General features: G+C 30.8%; 1 protein-coding gene across 1 annotated transcript in view; it reads right to left on the minus strand.

The window, feature by feature from the left end:
- Positions 1-21,565, minus strand: part of LOC106688030 (uncharacterized) — a 63,477-nt gene that overhangs the window by 35,572 nt on the left and 6,340 nt on the right. The window contains exons 2-7 of the mRNA XM_014432289.2: positions 16,553-16,659; positions 11,639-11,781; positions 10,654-10,793; positions 9,567-9,764; positions 7,672-7,871; positions 1,178-1,353 (exon numbers count right to left, since the gene is read on the minus strand). Of these exons, the coding sequence (XP_014287775.1) occupies positions 1,178-1,353; positions 7,672-7,871; positions 9,567-9,764; positions 10,654-10,793; positions 11,639-11,781; positions 16,553-16,659 (964 nt within the window). The remainder of the gene's footprint in view (positions 1-1,177; positions 1,354-7,671; positions 7,872-9,566; positions 9,765-10,653; positions 10,794-11,638; positions 11,782-16,552; positions 16,660-21,565) is intronic.

Here is a 21,565-nt window from a genome sequence, read left to right on the forward strand (position 1 = left end):
ACTTGAGTCACGGTGAAAAACATGTGTCATAAATGTCTCAATTTGAATGGGGATATGTAGAAAAAATGGATTAAGAGTGTACCTTTCAATTGTATATAATAAACTTTGAGTTTTTTCAATTTGTGAATTGTTTATTTCAAAACGTCTGTTAATTTCTGGACTGCCCTCGTATTTGTTACCCGCTAATTTCCCCACTCCCTTACCCAGTTGGTACTTCGCACCCACCTTTAGTTCATTCTTGTGCTTTCTTCAATTCAGATAGGTGGGTGTCCTATTGTGTTCTTATTTTACTTTTTTTTACCTTTATTTTATTCTTATTTCCTGTCTCTTATTGTGTACAGTATTATACATTTTTTTTCTTTATCTACTTATTTATTTGTTAGTACTTCCGTTTTTATGAATTGTCTAATACCTTTTTGTAATTCTTGCTTATTTATAATTTTCGTTGTACATCTTATTTGTAGTTTTCTTTAATTTACTTTGTTTATTATTACATAAATTTTCACATATTTTAAATCATATTTAGCCGCACTTGAGTTTACTTTCATTTGTTGTTATCTATTCTCTTTCATTGTTACATTATTTTGGTTGTTCGTATCTTTTTTAACCTTGATGACGCTATGCAAAGTGAGTCGAAACATTTGCTCACAATAAATAGTTTACTTACTATTTGGGTTATTATCTTTTTTTTACCGCATCCAGACAGTCTTCCTCTAATATATATATATAAAACACGGTCAATCAACTATCTTGCGCTTAAGAGTATATTTTATAATAATTTCATTTTTAAATAATAAAAATTTAATTAGTAATAATAATATATAAACTAGAAAACATTATTTTTAAACTTTATAATTGATTTTCCAGTATGATTGGCTGATACTATTCAGCTATATCTTTCCGTATCTAACTTTTTATGGGGTTTATATCCCATGAAAAATTAGATAATATTAAGTATTCCTGCTCTGCATAAATTAATCATGTAGTTCTGAACATATTTTCTGGTTAGAATTTCTTAAAAATAAAACACCACTTAAATGCATTAATAGGCTATATTAAGCTCCGATTCGTCCTATGTCCAATTTATGTGTATTAGATAAAGAAATTTTAATTAAGGAAATACAGAAGAAACTTGGATGAAACATTGTTTACCTACATTAAGTTCTGCTTTACTTACCGCTGCCAATAAGCAATACTGTTTCAGGGGAGAATAAAGTTGAGCAATCTCCTGTTCCTTCTTCCAAGTTTTGATCAAACGTGACTATGATCTTAGAGGCTTCTGTAACGAAAACTGCCTTGATTGCCCTGGGGGCTTCTGCAGTAGCCATAACTTTTACTGTTTTAGCAGTTTTTCTGAAAAACAAATACTAATATTACTAATTAAAAATTCTAAGATTAAACACAAAAAAACTTGATATAGTTTTAGGTTGAATATCTTATAAATTTCACTTTATGTGGGCATATCAATCAAAGTATATTATGCTAAGTCTTAATTATAAAAATAAATGTTATTCAACATTTCATAAGCCAAATATGAGTATTATCTTTGTATTCTCACAATTTCTACCGTCTTATGGTAACCAGTACCGTAAAATAAGGTTAGATTGTGCCATTTAGGGTAATATTAGGCCATCACGGTATTCTGACAAATACTTTTTGTAGGATTGTTAATAAAGCTTTTATTTTTATACCTATTACTTATTGAAGTAAATGGGTTAAATAAAAACTAACAGAGTCGATAAAATTTGAATATAATTATAAAAAGGCTCATTACATATGAACACATAACAAAACGCCATGAGGGCATGAGCTTGGTTCAACGACTTAGTTCGTAGCGGGAAGGTAGGTTACAATCAGCAGTGTTGCCAGTATCAACCGAATAAATAAAAACTTTCGACAACACGCACAAATCTTTCAATGAATATAACAATTGATAGATAAACGCAATAAAACAATTTATCTCAACATTACTATCTATAATACTCTCGCAATTGTTTTTAGCAATTCACTGTTTCATCACTTTGTTGCCAATTGTGAAAAATGTTGGTTCTCGGGATATGAAGAAGGCTTTTGATGTAGGGGTAGGTAATATATGTTAATCTTTTTACCAGATAGGGATCCAGGAGGACAATGGAACGACCATGACCTGTGCACCGTAATTAAATAAACTATTAATACACAAAAAATGAATTTAGAGTTTAATAATCTCCCTTCCTCTTTGGGTATTCTATACTTCCCACACCAAATTGTTCAGGGTAAAGCAATATCGCATCGCCAAGGTCTGCCTACTACTATATGGAGTGTCATCTGTTGAGTTTTAATATAATTCCTGTTTTGGATCTCATGTTATTCCATTATCATGAAAAAAAAAGTCCGCATTATGTTATGAAATTGTGTCACAAAAGGATAATTTCTAACTTAAAAAGAATACAGTTTTTATTAGATAAAATAAAAATCTATTTACTTAATATGTAGTTATCATTTCAATAAAAACTTTTAAAAAATAATTAATTTTTGAGAGATAATATTTAATATTATAAAAAAAAAAGAATAAAAATTAACTGACAGTGTTCTAGCTCCTATATAAGAGGTGTTAGGATGATGGCAACTATAAAGGGAAAACAAGGTGACAATCTCACCACACTCAGTGGGACAAGATGGCACCAAGAAAAAAAAATGTACTCCTACCAACATCACCCATTTAAAATCTTCAGCTCCAAAATAGAAAGCTAAAAGGATTACCTCTATTTCTTTGTTAAATTCTTCAAAATATGTTGGTAGATAAAGAAATGGTATAGAAATAAACACAATAAATGCCAGTCACACTTCTTTTTACGGTATATCTTACTTCACTGTGATCACATCATCACATGGTATGTTTTTGACATAATTTCAATAAACGACCTCCATGATTCCAAGTCATTTATTCTTTTGTGATTATGCAATACTTCGGATGAGCTATTATATATATTATATATCATTAATGGACGGCATCGAAAGATCATAGTAATAGTTTAACCGTATACACAAGTTCAGTGTCTCCAGCGAGGTAGGGGGGATATCGGAAGTAAAATATCGATATTGATAAGCCATCCATACAGCAATTTCTGTGAGGGGCGCCAAGTGTTTCTTAATTGAGATGGTAAAGATTCCTCAGAAGAACAATCTCCATAACCATTCCAGTTTGAACATTTATGAAATTATTTATTCTATGTTTAGAGAAAAAACAAGCTGTACTCAATACTATTTATAATATATTCGTATGACAATGAATACAAAACTTTTAGAAAAAAATAATAATAATAAATAAAGACATTAACAATTTTGGTAACGCACATTCTACCTTATGCAAACTTAAGAAGCCTGCGTTATATAATTTATTATGTTTGCTGATTTATTTTCACTGAAGTGGTTATGTTGTTCAATAGTTCAATATCTTCCGTTCCTGAATCAGAAATTTCTAAAAATATTTTATTTCATATAACATAAGCAATTACGGCTTTTATAGAAACCACACAGTGATAAAACAGCTTAGTACTCAAACAGATAAAACGGAGGATTATGTAGGATAAACAATAATCTAACAGGCCGGATTTTATTTTTAAATATTCAATTCTAGTTTCTATGAAACAAGGTTAGTAGACTTGTATCAAATTAATATCACTTGATATCATAAATATGATATTATTTATCTAGATTTTGTTAAGGTTAAATTAGTTGCGTTTATCTTGTTAGAAGTTTAATTAACTTAACTAAGTAGAACCGGAAAATTATATCAAGATATATATATAGAGATTATTGCATTATTATTTATTTTTATAATAACAGAGATTAAGAATTCTAGAGGATTCACGGACCCAAAATAACGTCAGAGGGGTAAAGGAGAAAATCCAATGAGGAAATATATAGGAATTTGGAAGACCTGGAAACAGTTATCAGGACCAGGAGACTGGGATTTTATGGACAAATGGTCAGAATGAAAAAATGAGATACTAAATAAGAAAATTTTTAACAAAATAAAATATAAAAGTATAGGGGATATGAAAAACAAGTGAAAAAGGGTATACTAAAAATAATGGATGAAGACTGCTTTGATAGAGAGCATTTTAGGAATCAACTAAAAGAGGTTGGGGTTCTTGTGGGAAAGAAGGAGAGACGAGGAAGAAAATGGACTGAGAAAGAGAAAGAGAAAAGTCGAGGAGGATGAAAGGTTATTGGAGTAGAAGGAAGGAAGGTGTGAGGATGATTCGAAGGTCATAATCGCGTGATCCTTGCTGCCCGGTTCGTAAAAAAAATAGAGATTAAGATATGGAATATAAAAACATATAGGAGTAGTTAGTACAAACGGGAAGGACATTTGAATATGTAGATACGTTGGAGTAACCAGGTTAATTATTAAATAACTTAAGATTTTTTTTTTTGACCAAGACTCCCATTGGAGTCCTATACTACCTAACCATGGTTGGTGGGGGTCAAAATTCTTCATTTTGTGGGACCGCCACTCAATGAAAAAAGTCAACGTCCCAGGCCGGATACGAACTGGCACCGTCAATAGACATCAAATTGGTAAGACTGTGTCTTAACCACTGAGCTATGGGCGGCCCGACATAAGATAATTATTATTGTTAACCCCTTTAGTGCCGATATACTTACTATTCGCATTGCGACGGAGCTATATCTAAAAATAACTTCATGATACCTTATAAATGGTCGTTATAAATAGTTAGTTGGGTTAGTTTAATTTCATACGAGAGAAGTAAAAAATATAGTTTTTCAACAACGTTGTTTCCCAAGAGATAATCCGTCCGGCGCTGGGCGTATGTGGTATGGTCGTACATGGTAAGAAAATGAGTTATTCATTATTTTTTGTTATGCAATATTATTTATTTTATTTCAAAATATATACTTTGCAATAAATAATCTGTATACTTCGGGACCTGATCGTACCTTACTCCAGGTATCCCGAATGAATGTTAATTTTATTCTAAATTAGTGTGGAAGGTGGGGGGGGGGACTTTATACTCATTAATAACACTTATGTTTCCTTTTAATAAAAATATGATTCCCTGGAGGGGCAACTTGTGTTATGTAAAGTTGTTTATAATGCTAGATAGAAATATATATCAGGTGGTCTTATATATTAAGATATAGTTATTGCTTATCTTGGGATGTCTTCGCCGCCGCGGTTGAGTCCTCTAGGCGTCCAACTTGAGTGGTGGGCTAGAATGGTGAAGACCATGTATTACCTCTTCGAGCAGCTGTGTCGTGGTAGTTGGGGCAAGCCAAGCCAAAGCCAAGCCTGCATGCCACGATAGATGATTTCTGGCGGCTTCGCAGTCGTATACTGTTCCGGTGAACGCGGTAGGGGGGGCATAAAAAAATGAGACACATGACCCCATGACTTCAAACAAAATCGAAAAAGAACCGCAAAATTCGGATTATGTAAATTCGTAAATAAAGTTATGATGAAAAGATGACTTTTGGTTTCTGCAAATAAGTTTTGTAAGAGGAAACTATTTTTTTTTTTTTTTTTTTATGTCATACCTTTGCTATTTATATAATTTCCAATATATAGAGAGAAATAAGTGCCATTGTTTTATTCTCAATTTTGTTCTTAGTACACCGCTTTTTGAATTATGTAAATATTGTTTTTTCTTTGGTTTTTTTTTGAGCCTTTTTCCAAACCCTAGTAAAACCATTGGGTGGTTATCTTCGCAAAGGTATCTTTTTTTCGCCCGGCAATAAAAGGGTAAATAACAATTGTAATATGAAGTATGCAGAGGCGCTAAAATAACCCGGTTATTATAATATAACAATAATAATATATACTGACGTTAAAATAATAAAATCCAAAATAAACTAAATTCAAGAGAGATGAAAAGCAATGTATAAGGCGAAGAATTTCAAAGAAAAGTCGAGTGTGTGACCTCTTTTTGTTCTCCAGCGCGCAAGTCTGGAATCTCCAATGGAAAGAGGATTTTTAACGAAGAATCCTCTTGGAAATTTTAAAAACAATTTTTTTGTTTAAAATTTAATACACGAACTTCTTTTGATCCTCTCAATATTTTTATTTCTCTCCAACGTTTCAGCCCTAAGGACATTATCAAGGATATATATACCATAAAATATTTATCTTAAAATTTATGTGTCCTGGTTTTACAAATGGTTTCTATGACAGATTATTACCTTAACGAAGAGTTGATAAAAAGTAGGTTAATGTGTTTAATAGTTCAAATGATTAAAAATAAATTAATATTTTTTTTTACCATAAATTAATAAATAATATATTGATAAACTAACGTTTTAAAATGTTTTATAAGCAAATGGTGCGAAAAATTGAATAAAGGTGAAGGACAAAATCGTTTGAGAATTTGATTTCATGTTAGAACCCACCATCATAACAGGCACATACTCAAATAATGGCTGATTCTAACGAGAAATTGAATTGTCAAAAGTTTTTTTTCTTTATATTTTTTCTATTTTCAGTGTGCATTCGATATTCCGTTTGTTCGATTTTGGGCATAAATCGTAAATAATTATAACAATTTTAGAACTCAGATTGTAAATACAGATCATTCTCCCCACATTATCCTTTAATAATACACCACTTATCCCTGTCGAACATATCCGTTACTTAGAACTACATCTGGACAAACGACTGACATGGAATCCTCATAAAAGACTGGAAACGTCGATTTCGCCTATTACATTTACATGACAAACAGTCTAAAGTTTTAATCCATTACAAAAACTGATCTACATGACTGTTATAAGGCCTACTATCTGGACATACGGAGTCGAGCTTTGGGACTCCACTACACCATCGAATTCCTCCCGAATACAATCCTTATAGTCTAAAATTCTTCGTAAAATCCTTAATGCTCCTTACTTTCATCCTCATTAAGTCATCCATCAGGGCCTCAATGTCCCAAATGTTGCTAATTTTGCCAGAACCAGATACCAATCCTTCCATAATAAACTTCCCAACCACCCAAGCCTACTCGTTCAAAACCTGGCTTCTCCTTCATTACCTAATTATCCTCATAGGCGTCTCAAAAGAAAAATGTCTCGAGATTTTCTCCTCTAGAAATGTTATTGGAGTTCTATCAATGGGTAGATTCGCCACCTGTTTGTAATATGTCATTATATCACTTACACCAAATTTATTTGTTGTATATATCTATATACAGTTGTAAATGACAATAAATAAATTGTTAAAAAAAAAAAATGAAGATTTCTGCTAATTGGCCAATGAAGAACTGAGTTAACAAAATCCACTTTGCTATCAAAATAATGCCATTCACCATTATTAAGACGTACCAAGTTCCATTCTGAAATTCAAAAACTAATGAAGAAAAAGAGCGTAGAGAGTCTTAAACACTCTCGGTGTTTGTTTTAATTTTGTAAAGGGAAGTTGAGGTAGTTTGAAGATGGTTAATTGGTTTTCGCTATCTAGATAACTGATCCAATCTTCAGGAATCATAAATATTGGATATCTAAATCCTTGCAATATATTTATATCTCAAATCCAAGGACTCCAGGTCCTCCTTGAAGCGACATGGTTTATGTGAAAATTTTGCTATTTTTCCAAACCTATTGGGAGATCAAATTTTGTATGTAGACATCAGATGAAGTATTTCACATATTTTCTTCGACAGAGAGAATACTCACATTCCTTGAATACTGTAAGCCAAACCGAATTCCAATTCCTCAGTCCTTACAGGAACGAAAGGAGGACACTTTACCGTCGAAGATAAACTATTTCCTTCAACTTGTGACGTCCACTCGCTGAATAGCAGGTCGTCAGAAGATGTCTTGGCGAAGCAGAGTATGTCCACTGGACCAGCCATCTTACTTACAATGACCGTCACCTAGGCCAACAAAATATATAAATACTTTTAAGAAAGAGTTAGATATTTTTTAAAATTCATAACAATGTAAACAATAAATTTATAAAATGTAAACAAAGGTTAAAAAAAGAAGATAAAAAGATCCGCCTGTTTATTTCTTTAATTGGTATTACGGGAACTATAGAACCCTTGTGTATTTCGAAATTGTAATAGAAAATTTATGACTGAAGCTTATTAATTTGAACAATGATTTAAAAAGTGATGGAACATAAATTAATAATAAGCTAAGGGTTAAATAAATAAAACTTATGTTGAGAGAGAAGGAAAGCGAGGGGAGAGGTTGGTTAAATTGAAATCTTCATCGGAACGAGACTCACTAGTTAACTGATATTATGTGGGCAGCTGCAAAATAATGGAGGCCGTTGTAGCGGAGGAAACTGAGGCGCCACCTGTAGTAACCTAATGTATACCACGGCGCCGGTTCGATTCCTGCCTTGACGGATTAACTTATATTTCGAAGTGGTGAGCAAGTTGAGGGGAGGCTGTGAGAGTTTTTTTCACTTTTTTTGCAAGCAAATGCCAAAATTATGGCCAAACAAGCTTTCTGTTGATTACAAATCGAAAGAGAAATTGCAGAAGATCCTTAATGTTCTATACCTCATTTAAAATTAAGCGTCTGTCGGATTGACATTTGGGGTATTCATGATGTGTTAAAAGTTAAATGTTACAAGTATAGGATTACGAGCAGCCCTATTTAAAATCGTGTTAAATGTAATAAATCTCCTAATAGATTTTCTGAGCTACTTCTTTTATAACCTTTCCTTCCAAAACTTCATGTTATTGTTTACTTCAAAGTTTTTATTAAAGTATTTCATTAGAACATGGCTAAATTGAGTGAAAAGTGAAAGTTTGCCTACTGTCTTGTTGATCTTCTAACATGAGAGGAAGAGAATCAAGATGGATTGACAACTGTCATTACATTATTATTATTATTGTCATATATTGCTTCATTAGTTATAAGAACATCTAAAACTATACTATCACAATCAAAACACAAACTACCAGCAAATAATATGTATAATACTACAGTGCTTGTTACTACAAGAAACAAAATGGTGACGAGCTCAGCTGGTCTGCTGCGTCGCGTCATTCTCAATTTAACTGGCCAAGTAACAGATTCTCAACTATATTATATCGTTTTAACATGGTAAAAGAAGGAAATATTTCTCCATTCAACACGCTTTAACATGTTAAAGTAAAGATCATAAATATCCCTAATGTAGCGGTTTTCATTATTCAAGTCGGTCACCTCATTCTGTCTTTTGAATGATGAATGCCATTCCAACTGGCAGTGACCCTTTAACATGAACGATGTTATCCAATCAAGCTTAACAGATTTTTTTAGGAATACGGTAGTAACTTTAACTATTATCTTTACTGGAAAAGTGTATAACAAATATCTGAAATGTGGCCATCTTGGTCAATATGAGTTAGATTCTTGCTTAATAGCCAGTTGAGTGTTACAAGAGAGCAAGAACTGATCTCTCTCGCAAATATTTCTCTCAACCACGTGTCAGTGATTGAAAAAAAAAACATTTTCTAATTCATTTGAAAAATCATAAAAATAAATAAATTAAATTACTTCAGGAACATGTAATATTACAGAAATTTAAAAAACATGTTAGATAATGTTATCAATAGATTTGATTTATTTACCTGATTTTCTTTCCAAGTAGTAAGAGTAGGGCTGTTGACGGCCGTAGGGAGCAGTTTGTTTGTGTCTACGACTGATAATGTCTCCGTAAACTCGACCGCTGTGGAAGTGTTGCAATGCAAGTCGTATTTGCCGTCTTTACTTGGCAAGGGAAATGTCAACTCGATCTTGTCCTCCAATGCTTGGGTCTTGATTGGTATCTACAACAGGGAACAAAAGAGGGTTCTAAAGATGTGGTTTTCTTCTGCAAAGGTTGCGCATAACGATGAGATTGGAGCTTTCGACTCGGGAAGGATATAAGAATGGTGTATTAAAGCATATTCTGAAGATCAAGATTAATAAAAAAAAGATCGAACTTTAATATGATAGGTAATAAAAAATTAGAAAACCATATTTTAAACATTTTATGTTAAACACTTAAAAATATTGATTTTAGGTGGTCAGATTAGTTCAGTCAATTAAAGATCCTGAAGAAAAAAATAATAGAAATATTTTTCTTAAAGGTTCTATGTATGTTTTGTAGTGATATATCCTAATTTCGGATTTACCATCTTGCTAGTCGCCCGCTTAAAAATGACTTTTATATTTCCTGAGGAGGCTAAAAAGTTGATTTCGACTATTACAGCACTTACTACACACACGGTCTGAACTGTGTCTTATTAAGATAAAGTAAGTGATCTTCATTAAACATTCGGAGTTAAACACTATACAAAATTAATGTTAACATAGTTCCTACAAATAGGGTATATTACATTTAATTTTCGACTAATGGGATAGAGTGCGTTATAAACTCATTGTTAGTCTTCGAAAAATAATTAGTTTTCTAGTTATAAGAGAAAGACTGAAATTAACTCCAAAATTTTGTGATTTCTACTCTCTTATTGTGAAGCGAAATTCTCGTTTAGTATTCCGAAAAAAATACGTATAGAATTATTGAGAAACATACTTCCATATTTTTTTTATTGAAAACACTCTTTTTGAACCTAAGATGACTCGAGTTGATATAGAAGAAACCAAGCAAATGAACTTTTCAGGTAAGGAGAAGGCAAAGTATGACAAATATAAGATGAAAAACAACAAGTGACTTACCTCACTCTCACCGTCCTTGCTGATGCTGCACTCCACAATTGTCTCCTTGCTGATGCCCTCACCGAAAATACAGACCGAAGCGCTAGGAGACTCCGCAATGTCCAGGACTGTGGGTGACATGGATATAAACTTGAGGCAACCTTCAATATGGTAAAAAAAAAAAAATAGTTTAATATGTTCAATCGGTACACATTAAGATTCTTAACAAGAAAAAGGCAATTTTAATTTATGAGGAAGGTATCATCAATAATGTATGTTCTGGAATCGTAGCGTTTTAGTAAGGATTCTCTCTCTCTCTCTCTCTCTCTCTCTATATATATATATATATATTATCTGTTCATGGTTAGCAACAGAAATAGTAACAATTTCGGTGATATAAATAAAGATGGAAATAAATTTGAACAGGTAGAAAGGTTTAGGTATTTGGGGTAGTTATTAACAAGAAAAACGACATCAATAAGGAAATAAAGGAGGAAAATGCTTGTTATTTTTCAAAATTGCTAACCTCACGCCTTCTAAAGGCAATCCTTCTCGGCTGACCCGCCCCACTAAAACCCCGATTGAGCAATGGTCCTATATCATCATTGAAAAATTTACTTAAACAACAATTACAATAACGGGGAGAGGAGACTTAAATCTAGCAATGGTTACAAAGTGGCTAAAATGGAAAAAACGGCGTGAGAAAGGCAATTTAAGGTAGTTAAATTGAGCAATATTTAAAAGGGGGCTAAAATACGAAAATGTTTGTTAAAATTTTCCTATTTAATCCTAGCCGTGTTGGAAGTGACGTGACATTTTTAATTTATTTAGTTCTCATCAGCATTATTATTAAGTACAGAACAGATCACGCAAATGCTGTCCTACCAATAGCTTAAAAACGCGAAATGCCTTCTTGGCATGACTCATGGACTATTTTTTTTTCATCATAATATGTAATACGTAATAAGTATTTATAAATTAAAATGTGTTTTGATAAAATAATTACCATTGGTCTCTTCATCTTCCTCCAGAATGTCCATGGGATCCGAACATTGGACCTTGCACGTCTCCAAACCACCGCATATTCCACAAGAGTCCTTTCCAAATTCATCTTCCTTTTCTGTCTTCCCTGATACACATTCGCCACACCTGATTAAAAAGATCATGTGTAAGATTTTAAACCTTCTTCTATATGTAAGTTTTAAAGTGTCCACATGTAGTACATAAAAGGGACTCGAAGATAAGGTATAGTGGTATGAAAGAATTTTAAGTATGTCATCTGAAATAGAGGGAATGTATGGTAGTGACCTGTATAAGGAGATAGAGAGGGGTTGTTAAGAACTGGATGAAGTGGTTAGACGATTTTTATGAATGATTAATTTTAAGTTTATGAATGACATGGAGGGGGGAGGAATTATTAGTTAAGAGTATCTGTTTTGTGCGCTGTATGTTAGTTTTATGGAAATTGGAATCAGAGAGGAATTTTACTATTAAAATAAAATAATAATAATTTTACTATAAAAATAAAATAATTAAAAAGGTAAAAATAAAATGTTATATCGATAAATAATCTCTATTAGATTTTATAAGGAGTGAATTTATAGTTCTCTAAAAAATAGAATAGTTGAATAGAAAAAATGGCAATTTGAATATTTAATTAACTTTTGTTCCATCACCTAATGAGGGAGGATGGTCGCGTATTTATAAATTTTATAGATTCCATGATATTACCTCTAAACAACAATTTAGGGACTTTTGATCTGGGTGTTAATTGCTGAAGTATAAACGAACGATATACATTACAAACACAAAAAAAAAAAAAAAATATATCAAAACTAAAAGTAAACAAAAGTGATTAAACTATAAACAATATAAATAGATCACAAGAAAAATTGGGTTTAAGCTACTAAAAACTAAAGATCTTGGGATTCGAAGGTTCGGTGCCTAGTTTTTTGATCTTGTATGCTCTTTATAAAAGTGAAGTATTGAATTATCAACAAGGAGATTTCTATTTACTTATTTCTATTAATTATAAGAAGACAATTAAAAATAAAAATGCTGATTCACTTTGTTTTATCATTTTTTTAGACACTACTTAGATATTTCATCTTATACATATCTTCTTACCTATATAATATTATGTTTCATTTTATATTGTTTTCAATCTATTACTGTCTAGTTCCATGGTTTTTTAAATGATGTGGTTCTAAAATTGTATTAAGATTGTCCTCGAGGAGGCTGAATTGGCCGAAACGTTGGACTTATAAAGGAATAAAAAATGTTTTGAGACTAAAATAGGATAAAACTTTATTTATTTAAACAATATTAACCAATCCCAAGAAAGTATAAAGATTATAAATCAATAATTTTATATTTTAAATTAATTGCTATGTATATTTCCAAATTTGTTAGTGAATTATTTATTTTTATTTTTATATTTCTCTGAATGATGGTTATCTCCTTTTGTTTTATTGACCTGATGAAGACCAGAAAATCAGGTCGAAACGTCGGCACGAATATATAATTTTTTGTTTATTTGTGTTTTTTTGCTGACCCCCCCCCCACACACACCTCCCTGACCATCTTCTTCACTTAAAAATAAATTATTTATATTATCCTTTTATGGAAGACTATTTTTAAATATATTTCTACTCCAGTAATTTAATCTATCTTTTTATATTTTTTTTTTCAACGTTTTATGGTCCTTTCTTCATTTTCAGGATTATATTACCTTTTTCCTTGTCTTCTTGTTAATTTCATCCAACTAATTAAATTTTATTATATCTATAATAACTATTAATTTTACATGGAAACCTATTCTGTTTAAGCCATTTGCACTATTATTCAAATGTCATAGTTAGATTAAATTTCTTACGTATTAATATATTAAGCTAAAAATAATTTATACAAAGATGAAGAGTGAGGCGAGCTATTTAATTTATTGCGAATTGGACAAAAAAGTAACAGATTCATCGTTGTGAATGAAAACAGAATATTAATTGAATTAAGATGTTCGTAGTACAAACATTCCACCGTCTGATAATGGCGAGTGAGGAAACTACTACTGCGTTGCTCTTGATACTAAATTGTGAAGTACGTTTACGTTAATTCAAGCTATCTCAAAGGCAATCTCTGTTTGCAATTCAAATTAGTTTGTGGACTACATACTTACCTCCTTGACCTTACCAAAGAGGTAGGTGGGTTATCGTGTCAATTGCCTTCGGTCACGTAAATTACTGGTAAATGTTTGGTACAAAGGTTAAACATAATAGTCAGCCTAAGACAAAAACATCAGTGGTGTACTTAAAATAGTCCAAGTACGTGCTTTTTTTACGCTATAGTAAAACCGTAAAGATGAAAAATAAATTTCTTCACACGTCACACAGGACTGAAAGGCAATGAAATGCTCATAGGTTTCGACTATTACAACACCCGACAGACGGTCTAAATTTCGAATTAATTACAAAAAGGTCTATCAATATATTAAGGTCTATTTGGATTTACGGAATTGAGCTTTTGAACTTCACTAAACCAACGAATTTATCTCTCATCCTTATAATCCAAATTCCTTTGTAAAATCCTTAATGCTCCTTACTTTGACATAAATAAAATTATCCATAATGACCTCAATGTTCATAGGTAGCCGATCTAGCCTGAACAGACATCAGTCATTCCAATTTCTGATAATCCTCCAACTGAAAAGAAGATGGCCTCAAGAGAGTTCTGTCAATGGTTAGATTGTACCTTGTCATTGTCTATGTTACTCACGATATTATAAATGTTTTTGTGTGATTTTACGACATCTGTGTTTGTTCCTTATCTCTTGAAATACGTGGGACAGAGAAGCGATTGAGATCTGTCAACCCATTGGTGAATGAGACCTTTTCTCAGTGGTATAATTGGTACATAATGTTTAAGAGTCAAAATCCATTATTAGCTGCCAAGATGATAGGTTGTCAGTCATAGATATTCCCACTACTTGTTGGAGACTCTTTTATGACTTATCCTTAGTGGGCGGGGCCACCAATGGTAACAATATTATATGCAGATATATAATTGGTGAACTTAAAACCTTGGAGAAGAGATTCAATAATTATAATTAAAGGACTCAAATATTTTTAATTAATACAAATATATATTTGGATAATTACCTTTAGTAATTATCCTGGCATCCCAATTCACAACAGATATATACATTGCATAATGTCATATGACACATTGTATTTAATTGATATATTTTATTTAATAACCTCGTAAATTTCAATAAATGATTTTTTTTTAAATTTCCGTTGGTAGTATTGGTGATGAATGTCTTTTTTGTTAATATTAAAAAAATTGCTGGTTTTGTTATTGGATTGAGAATATAATAAACCACAAATACAAATTTCTTATTATCATCGAGTATACACTTGTGGACTATACCTTCATTTTTATCAAAAATAATATCGGCACACTTTCTCAGTTCCAAACAGTCCGAAAGAAATTTAAAAATATTTCTGAAGTAGATTAAAATTGATGTTGATGTTTAAATTGATACAGTTTCTTTTGTCTATTTATTTATTTTTTATTGAAAACGATTTTTGGCCGTTTAAAGAAAATATATAACTTAAGTATTATAAGAAGGTAAAGGCTATTTATTTACTTACGAGATTTTCATGTGTATATTATTCTTTGTTCTTTTTTTTTCATTTTTAATTTTCTTATTACTTTTTCTTATATATCCTTTATGTTCTTCTAATACTTAAATTATACATTTTCTTTCAACACTATTTATGTTTATATATTGTTAGCTATTTTCTTATTATTCTTTAATTTATTACGGTTGTAATTTTGTTCTTGGTCTTAGCCCTGATGAAGGCTTGAAATTCTGCCCGAAACGTTGGCACTAATAAATAAGTTTTTACTTAATTGTGTTCGTCACTGACCTCATCCATCTTCACATCATTTATTAATAAATAATTAGAGTAATAACTCCAATTAAGTAATTTACTTTAATTAATAAAGTATAAGTAAAAACCAATTGATCCAATGGTCATCAAAAATCCGTAAGTCACTTTCCACTCAATAAAGGAATCGAATATTTTGTAAATGTATTTAAGTTGTTGTAGTTTGTAAGAAGACCCAGTCTTCGGTCAAAAAAGGTACACAAAAGTTATTAATAATTAGTTTTTCAGCTATTTTGCTAACCTTTTTTTGTTTGCCACTCTAACAGTGTTCCTATATTCAATTCCTTCATCTATCAATCAATGCTATAAATACCTTTCTATGTATTAATTAGAAGATAATTAGTGGATCCTGTGTCATTAATTGTAGGTAGATGGTAGGGATGGGGGTTACAAAAGTTATTAATAATTAGTTTTTCAGCTATTTTGCTAACCTTTTTTTGTTTGCCATTCTAACAGTGTTCCTATATTCAATTCCTTCATCTATCAATCAATCAATGTTGTAAATACCTTTCTATGTATTAATTAGAAGATAATTAGTGAATCCTGTGTCATTAATTGTAGGTAGATGGTAGGGATGGGGATTACAAAAGTTATTAATAATTAGTTTTTCAGCTATTTTGTTAACATTTTTTTATCTGCCAGTTTAACAGTGCTCCTATATTCAATCCCTTTATCAATCAATCCAGTACGTACCTTTGTATTTATCACAGTTACACAAAATAGAAAAAAAAATACATACTACATAGTGAGTACTAAAATAATGTATGTGTAGTATACATTTCTCTTGTAATCATATTTACAAAATATACAACTTCTAGCAATAAATGAAAAGTAATTTAAGTCACTATTGTTCAATTCCATTTTTTCATGGCTCAATTATTCTATAGGATTCTTAATTTTGAGATTGGACATGAAAAACTCTTGAGTTTAATATTTAAAGTAAAATATTTATACTTTCATAGAAATTAACTTACAAATTTAAGTATTCTCCAGGTCCACATTGTGGTAGGTATTCTGCATATTTTCCAAAAACAAGTTCATTTTTAGTGTAAGTTTTCAGCTGATTGGAAAGGCTTAAGCACTGTAAAAAAATATATATATATATTAAAATAAAAGTATAATAATTATAAAAGATGTTCTAGTTGTGCAGTTGATAAAAAACAGTATTAATTATGAACATAAATTCTCTCGAATAAAAGACATTCATTATATTTCCTAAATTATAAGAAAGCCACATATTACGTATACATCGAAGCAATCCATCAGACGCCTCTATAAAAAATGAATGCCAGTATGGTTGGCAAGGGACCACGTGGATGGCCAAAAACCAGAAGTATAGACAGAATCAACAAAGTTGCAAACTAGAAAACAGTAGCCTGAGTTGAGCAGGCAAGGTCTATAGAGCCAATCGAAAAGAAATGTATACATATATTTTTTCCCACGATTATTAAACTAGAAAACAGCTATGGAGCTTTGTTCCATTATGGAAAGGAAATATCAAGATTCATTTTCGGGGGCTCCGCAAAATAATGTTTGACAGACCTAGGTGGGATTCGAACTCACAACGTTCCAAACGAAGCGCTGTGGAACCCTCGCCCCTGTATTTTCAGCCATAATATTCTCTAGTTAAATATTCCAACATATAACATTGGTCTATATTTAAATAGTAAGCTGTAAATAGGGAAAATGAATACAAGTGACACTGCCCCCTCTCTCCTCTCCTCCCCACTTTCTCTCTAATACTTTGAGAACTCAAGAAGTTAGAGATTTGAGAATTCACTTCAAATTGCGAAAATTATAGTAAAACATTTAATTCGATTAAACTTTAAAACCAATTTGTATAGCCCTGAACTCTGAATCAGCGTTTAAAATCAGAAATATTAAGTGTCTGTTTTATATATTTAATTTTTTCTGTTGAGTATATTTAATGAAAATAATTTTGTATAACCCATCCTTTGTGATCATTTAACATTCTATAGTTTTATTATTTTTTTTTAAATTTTATTTTCCCAGTTACTGTTAAAGGAGCAGTGATCTAGAACTTGGGAAACCCAACCACAACCCGAAGACTGAAGCCCAGGCTGCTGCAGGATATTCTGTTATAACTTCTATATTTATCAGTTCTGTTATTGTCACTCTAGAATTTTATTTGGTCTTAATTTCTTTTTTTCTGTCCCTCTTTTTCTTAAATTCACATTATAGCTTTCATTATGAAACAGGGACCTGGTGGACCTTACATGGTTAATGTAAGAGGTACATTTTTTTTTTTTATTAGAAGTCAATTATATATTTTTTTAAATCCATAAATGTCATTGTTTTTGTTATTAATTTTACTTTTTTCTTTTATGAAGAATTATTATGTTAAACTATTGATTTTATCTTCATTTTTTGTTTATTTATAATATTATATATAGTTAGAGATGTCTTTTGTATGAGACTATACCCTCCTATAATTAATTGTTAAAAAAAAAAAATGTACCCCTTGTAAGGCCCACCAGGCCAGGTATTAAATAAATAAATAAAAACTAATTTTATTTTAAATAAAATAGCATTTAGTATTAATCCAATTACTTGTACAATTTAGCTGAATGGTGTCTATTTCATATATCGCTCCTAGATAGTGATTAGAGACACTTATACAATTTTTTTATTTTGTATTTGAGGATTGTATAGAATGAATGTACCGTTGATTGGAGTTAATTCCTAATAACTCTAAAAGCTTTAAGAATGTCTACAGATCTAAGTATAGAAAGTAATCGCAATCTACAGTACTATCTTTGGAATACGTCCAATTCAAAATAAGATCAAAACTTTTTTTGTTAGACTAGTGGACCAATCCCCAAGTTACAAATTATACAACTGTTGATTTAATTGTACTACTCGTAGCTCAAATTGTATAACTGTAATTCATATGTGTTCTGTACTTCATATTGTAATATTTTTTTTAATATACAGTAAGCTGGAAAAAAAATAAATATTTTTAGTATTTATTCCAGCATTTAAATTTGTATTTCAGTTCATTAATTTAAAATAAAATATTACACATTGATCACTAAAAACCTTTTTATATAATAGAGAGGTGTACCACCATTCAAGCAAAGCAGAGATAATGATGTTCAAGAATCAAAATCAAACGTTGGTCGTGTATTGCGGAACTGTAGTCACCCGCGCCGTTCCCGGCTGGACATGGGTTTAATGATAGTCATAATCAATGTACTTAATCATACTCAATCAATTGGTTAAGTATGTTTATTGATAGAAATAATGCGAAACAAGCCATTTTTTTCTATAGTTTTTACATTCCTATCTTAATTTAATCTTTATTATTATTTATTTATTTAATACCAGAACGGCTAGGGCCCTGTTTCATAATACTATTAGTCTTATAATTTAACTTATTACAATTACACTGACTTGTACAAAATTAACTTGTACTTTAGTACTTTTTAATATCACTAATAGGGAGGACTATTAAAAGTATTAGTTTAATTACCACGTTGTTTCTATTCTTGTACTATGAACTAATACTATTAGCTTTCATTCTGAAACAGGACCCTGCTAGGGCCTTACATGGTTAATGTAAGAGGTACATTTTTTTTTTAATAATTGATTAGGTGGGGGGTATAGTCTCAAACAAAAAACACACAAAAAACTATAAACAATGTTATAAAAAAAATTAAGATAAAATAAATAGATTAACATGATAATTTTTAATAAAAGATAATGATTTAACAAAATAAATAATTTAGTTCTGATGGAAAAAAAAGAAAGTGAATTTTAAAAAAAAGATGAAGAGAAAACAAAAAGAGATTATGATGAAATAAAATTTTAGAGTGAGAATACCATAACTGATCAATATAGAATTTATAACAGGATGTCCTGCAGCAGCCTAGGCTTCAGTCTTCGGGTTATGGTTGGGTTTCCCAAGTTGTAGGCCACTGCTCCTTTTACTATAGGTAACTGGGAATGAAAATTCATAAACCTTTTTTTTTTTATGTAATCCTCTATTTTCTCTATTTGTAATTTTCGATGCAGTTGGCTATTTAATTTAACCTAATTTCCAATTCTAAACTTGCCATATTAAGAAGAAGAAAAATTCCTAATAAACTTAAATCAAAAAGCTGCAATTCGGTGGTTTTTTAATATTTATGAATAAAAAACTGAAATGAGTAAGATAAGCAGCTAACTTTAGACAAGTTCTATCATATCGGTTTCATAAAAAAAAATGTTTTTGTTTAAAGTGCTAGATATTTTGATGTATTATTACAATAAATGATCAACGAACTGAGATAGACCAGCTTATACGTACGAACTGAGCCTTATTTGTCAAGAATGCTGAAATCCCGAAAAATCTCTAAAAATCTGAACCTAAGGGTGTACAATACCATGATAAAGCCATCTCTGATATATGGCTGCGATACCTGGGGTTTGAAAGGTACCTTAGAAAGCAGAATAGAAGGATTTGAAAGGAAAGGCCGAAGAATTACAGGTGCGATCTGGGATCAAAGCCTTAACAGATGGTGGAGCTGAACTAACAGTGAACTGTTTGCTGAGACTGGTCGGTCAATATCTCATAATAGGAAGGCAAGGAGGTTAAGATGGGCAGGGTATGTGGCTTGAAGCAATCCATTAGGACGAGAACACGTGAGAAGCCAAAAACCAGGTAGATAGACATAACCAACAATGAAAGGAAAGATCTGTTGCAGCAAACTGGAAAGCAGAGGTGGAGAAGGTTGGTTCGGGAAGCCAAAAATCTACAAGGTCTGTAGAGCTAACCGAAAAAAATATATAATTATTTACCTAGAAACTTTTTTTTAACGAGTAAATTTAAATAGCAATGTGACTGTGTTAAAAAAAATAGTAAAAATATATTATGTACATAGATACTTCAATAATGATTTAGCATTTTCATATCAACACAATTTACTAATATAAGTAAAAACATTATATGTTTATAATATTAGCAATAACAGCATATTTTGTTAAAAAAAGGCTTAAATATTAATATGAAATACGATTATGGTGAATGTTATTGAGAAAATATTAATATTAAAAAAAATAATAGAATGAAAATATATTCGTTATTCATTAGTTGCAATCAGTCATCTATTAATCGATTTTAATAAATAATTGATAATTTGATGGGTTAAATAAACCCAAATCTATCATTTCTGCACTGTTTGATCCAACAACTTGTTTGTTTAAATTGTTAATCTATAACTATGACTAAATTGTCATTGACATAATTTTAAGTATATTGTTCATTAGAAAACAATCATTATATCCATGACAATTTAATTGTTTTGTTTTTTATTTATAACTCATTTTTGCCCTGCTCTGTTTAACGGGAAAGGATATCACAATCATAAGGTTCAAATCAAAACGTTTTTAAAAACAGGTCGATTTGTTTCTAATTGCAAATCAATTATATTGAGCTCATTAATTCACTCATTTGAATAATGATGGAGTGAAAAATGGTTGAGTGAATGGGAAGTAAATTTATTTGAAACGAACTCTCGTTGAGGAGTGAAAGAGTGGCAACTGGGCGGGGCAATTACATTAGCCGTTCCATTTAGTAATGATCTGATGTAGATAAGGGCCTCGGTGTAATTTCTAATTAAAGGTGCAACATCTCTCTTCGCAGGCTTTTATTACTCTTACTCTCTTTACTCTTTGGAATCTACATCGATTACACGTATACTTTCTTCTCCGTCTGTGACCACTCAAAAAATTAAAATTATTTTTTAGAATTTTAATACAATTTTAGCTAAACTCAGATAAATCACGGAAAAAAAAACCATAAGACTTCAGTTGTATTTGTTAAAAAGTATTAATGCCTTAAAAATACTTTAAATAAAATAAAAATTTATAAATATTACAGACTCGTAAAACAAGTCCAGTCTATTAAATTTGCCAGAGTATAAAGTACTTTAGAGAAACTTTTCTAATTCTCAAAGAACTGGATTTATTCTTTAAATTCAATGCTT

This window comes from Halyomorpha halys, unplaced genomic scaffold (genome assembly GCF_000696795.3).
Source record: "Halyomorpha halys isolate HHAL.00 unplaced genomic scaffold, Hhal_1.1 Scaffold1041.1, whole genome shotgun sequence".
NCBI classification, from domain to species: Eukaryota; Metazoa; Arthropoda; class Insecta; order Hemiptera; family Pentatomidae; genus Halyomorpha; species Halyomorpha halys.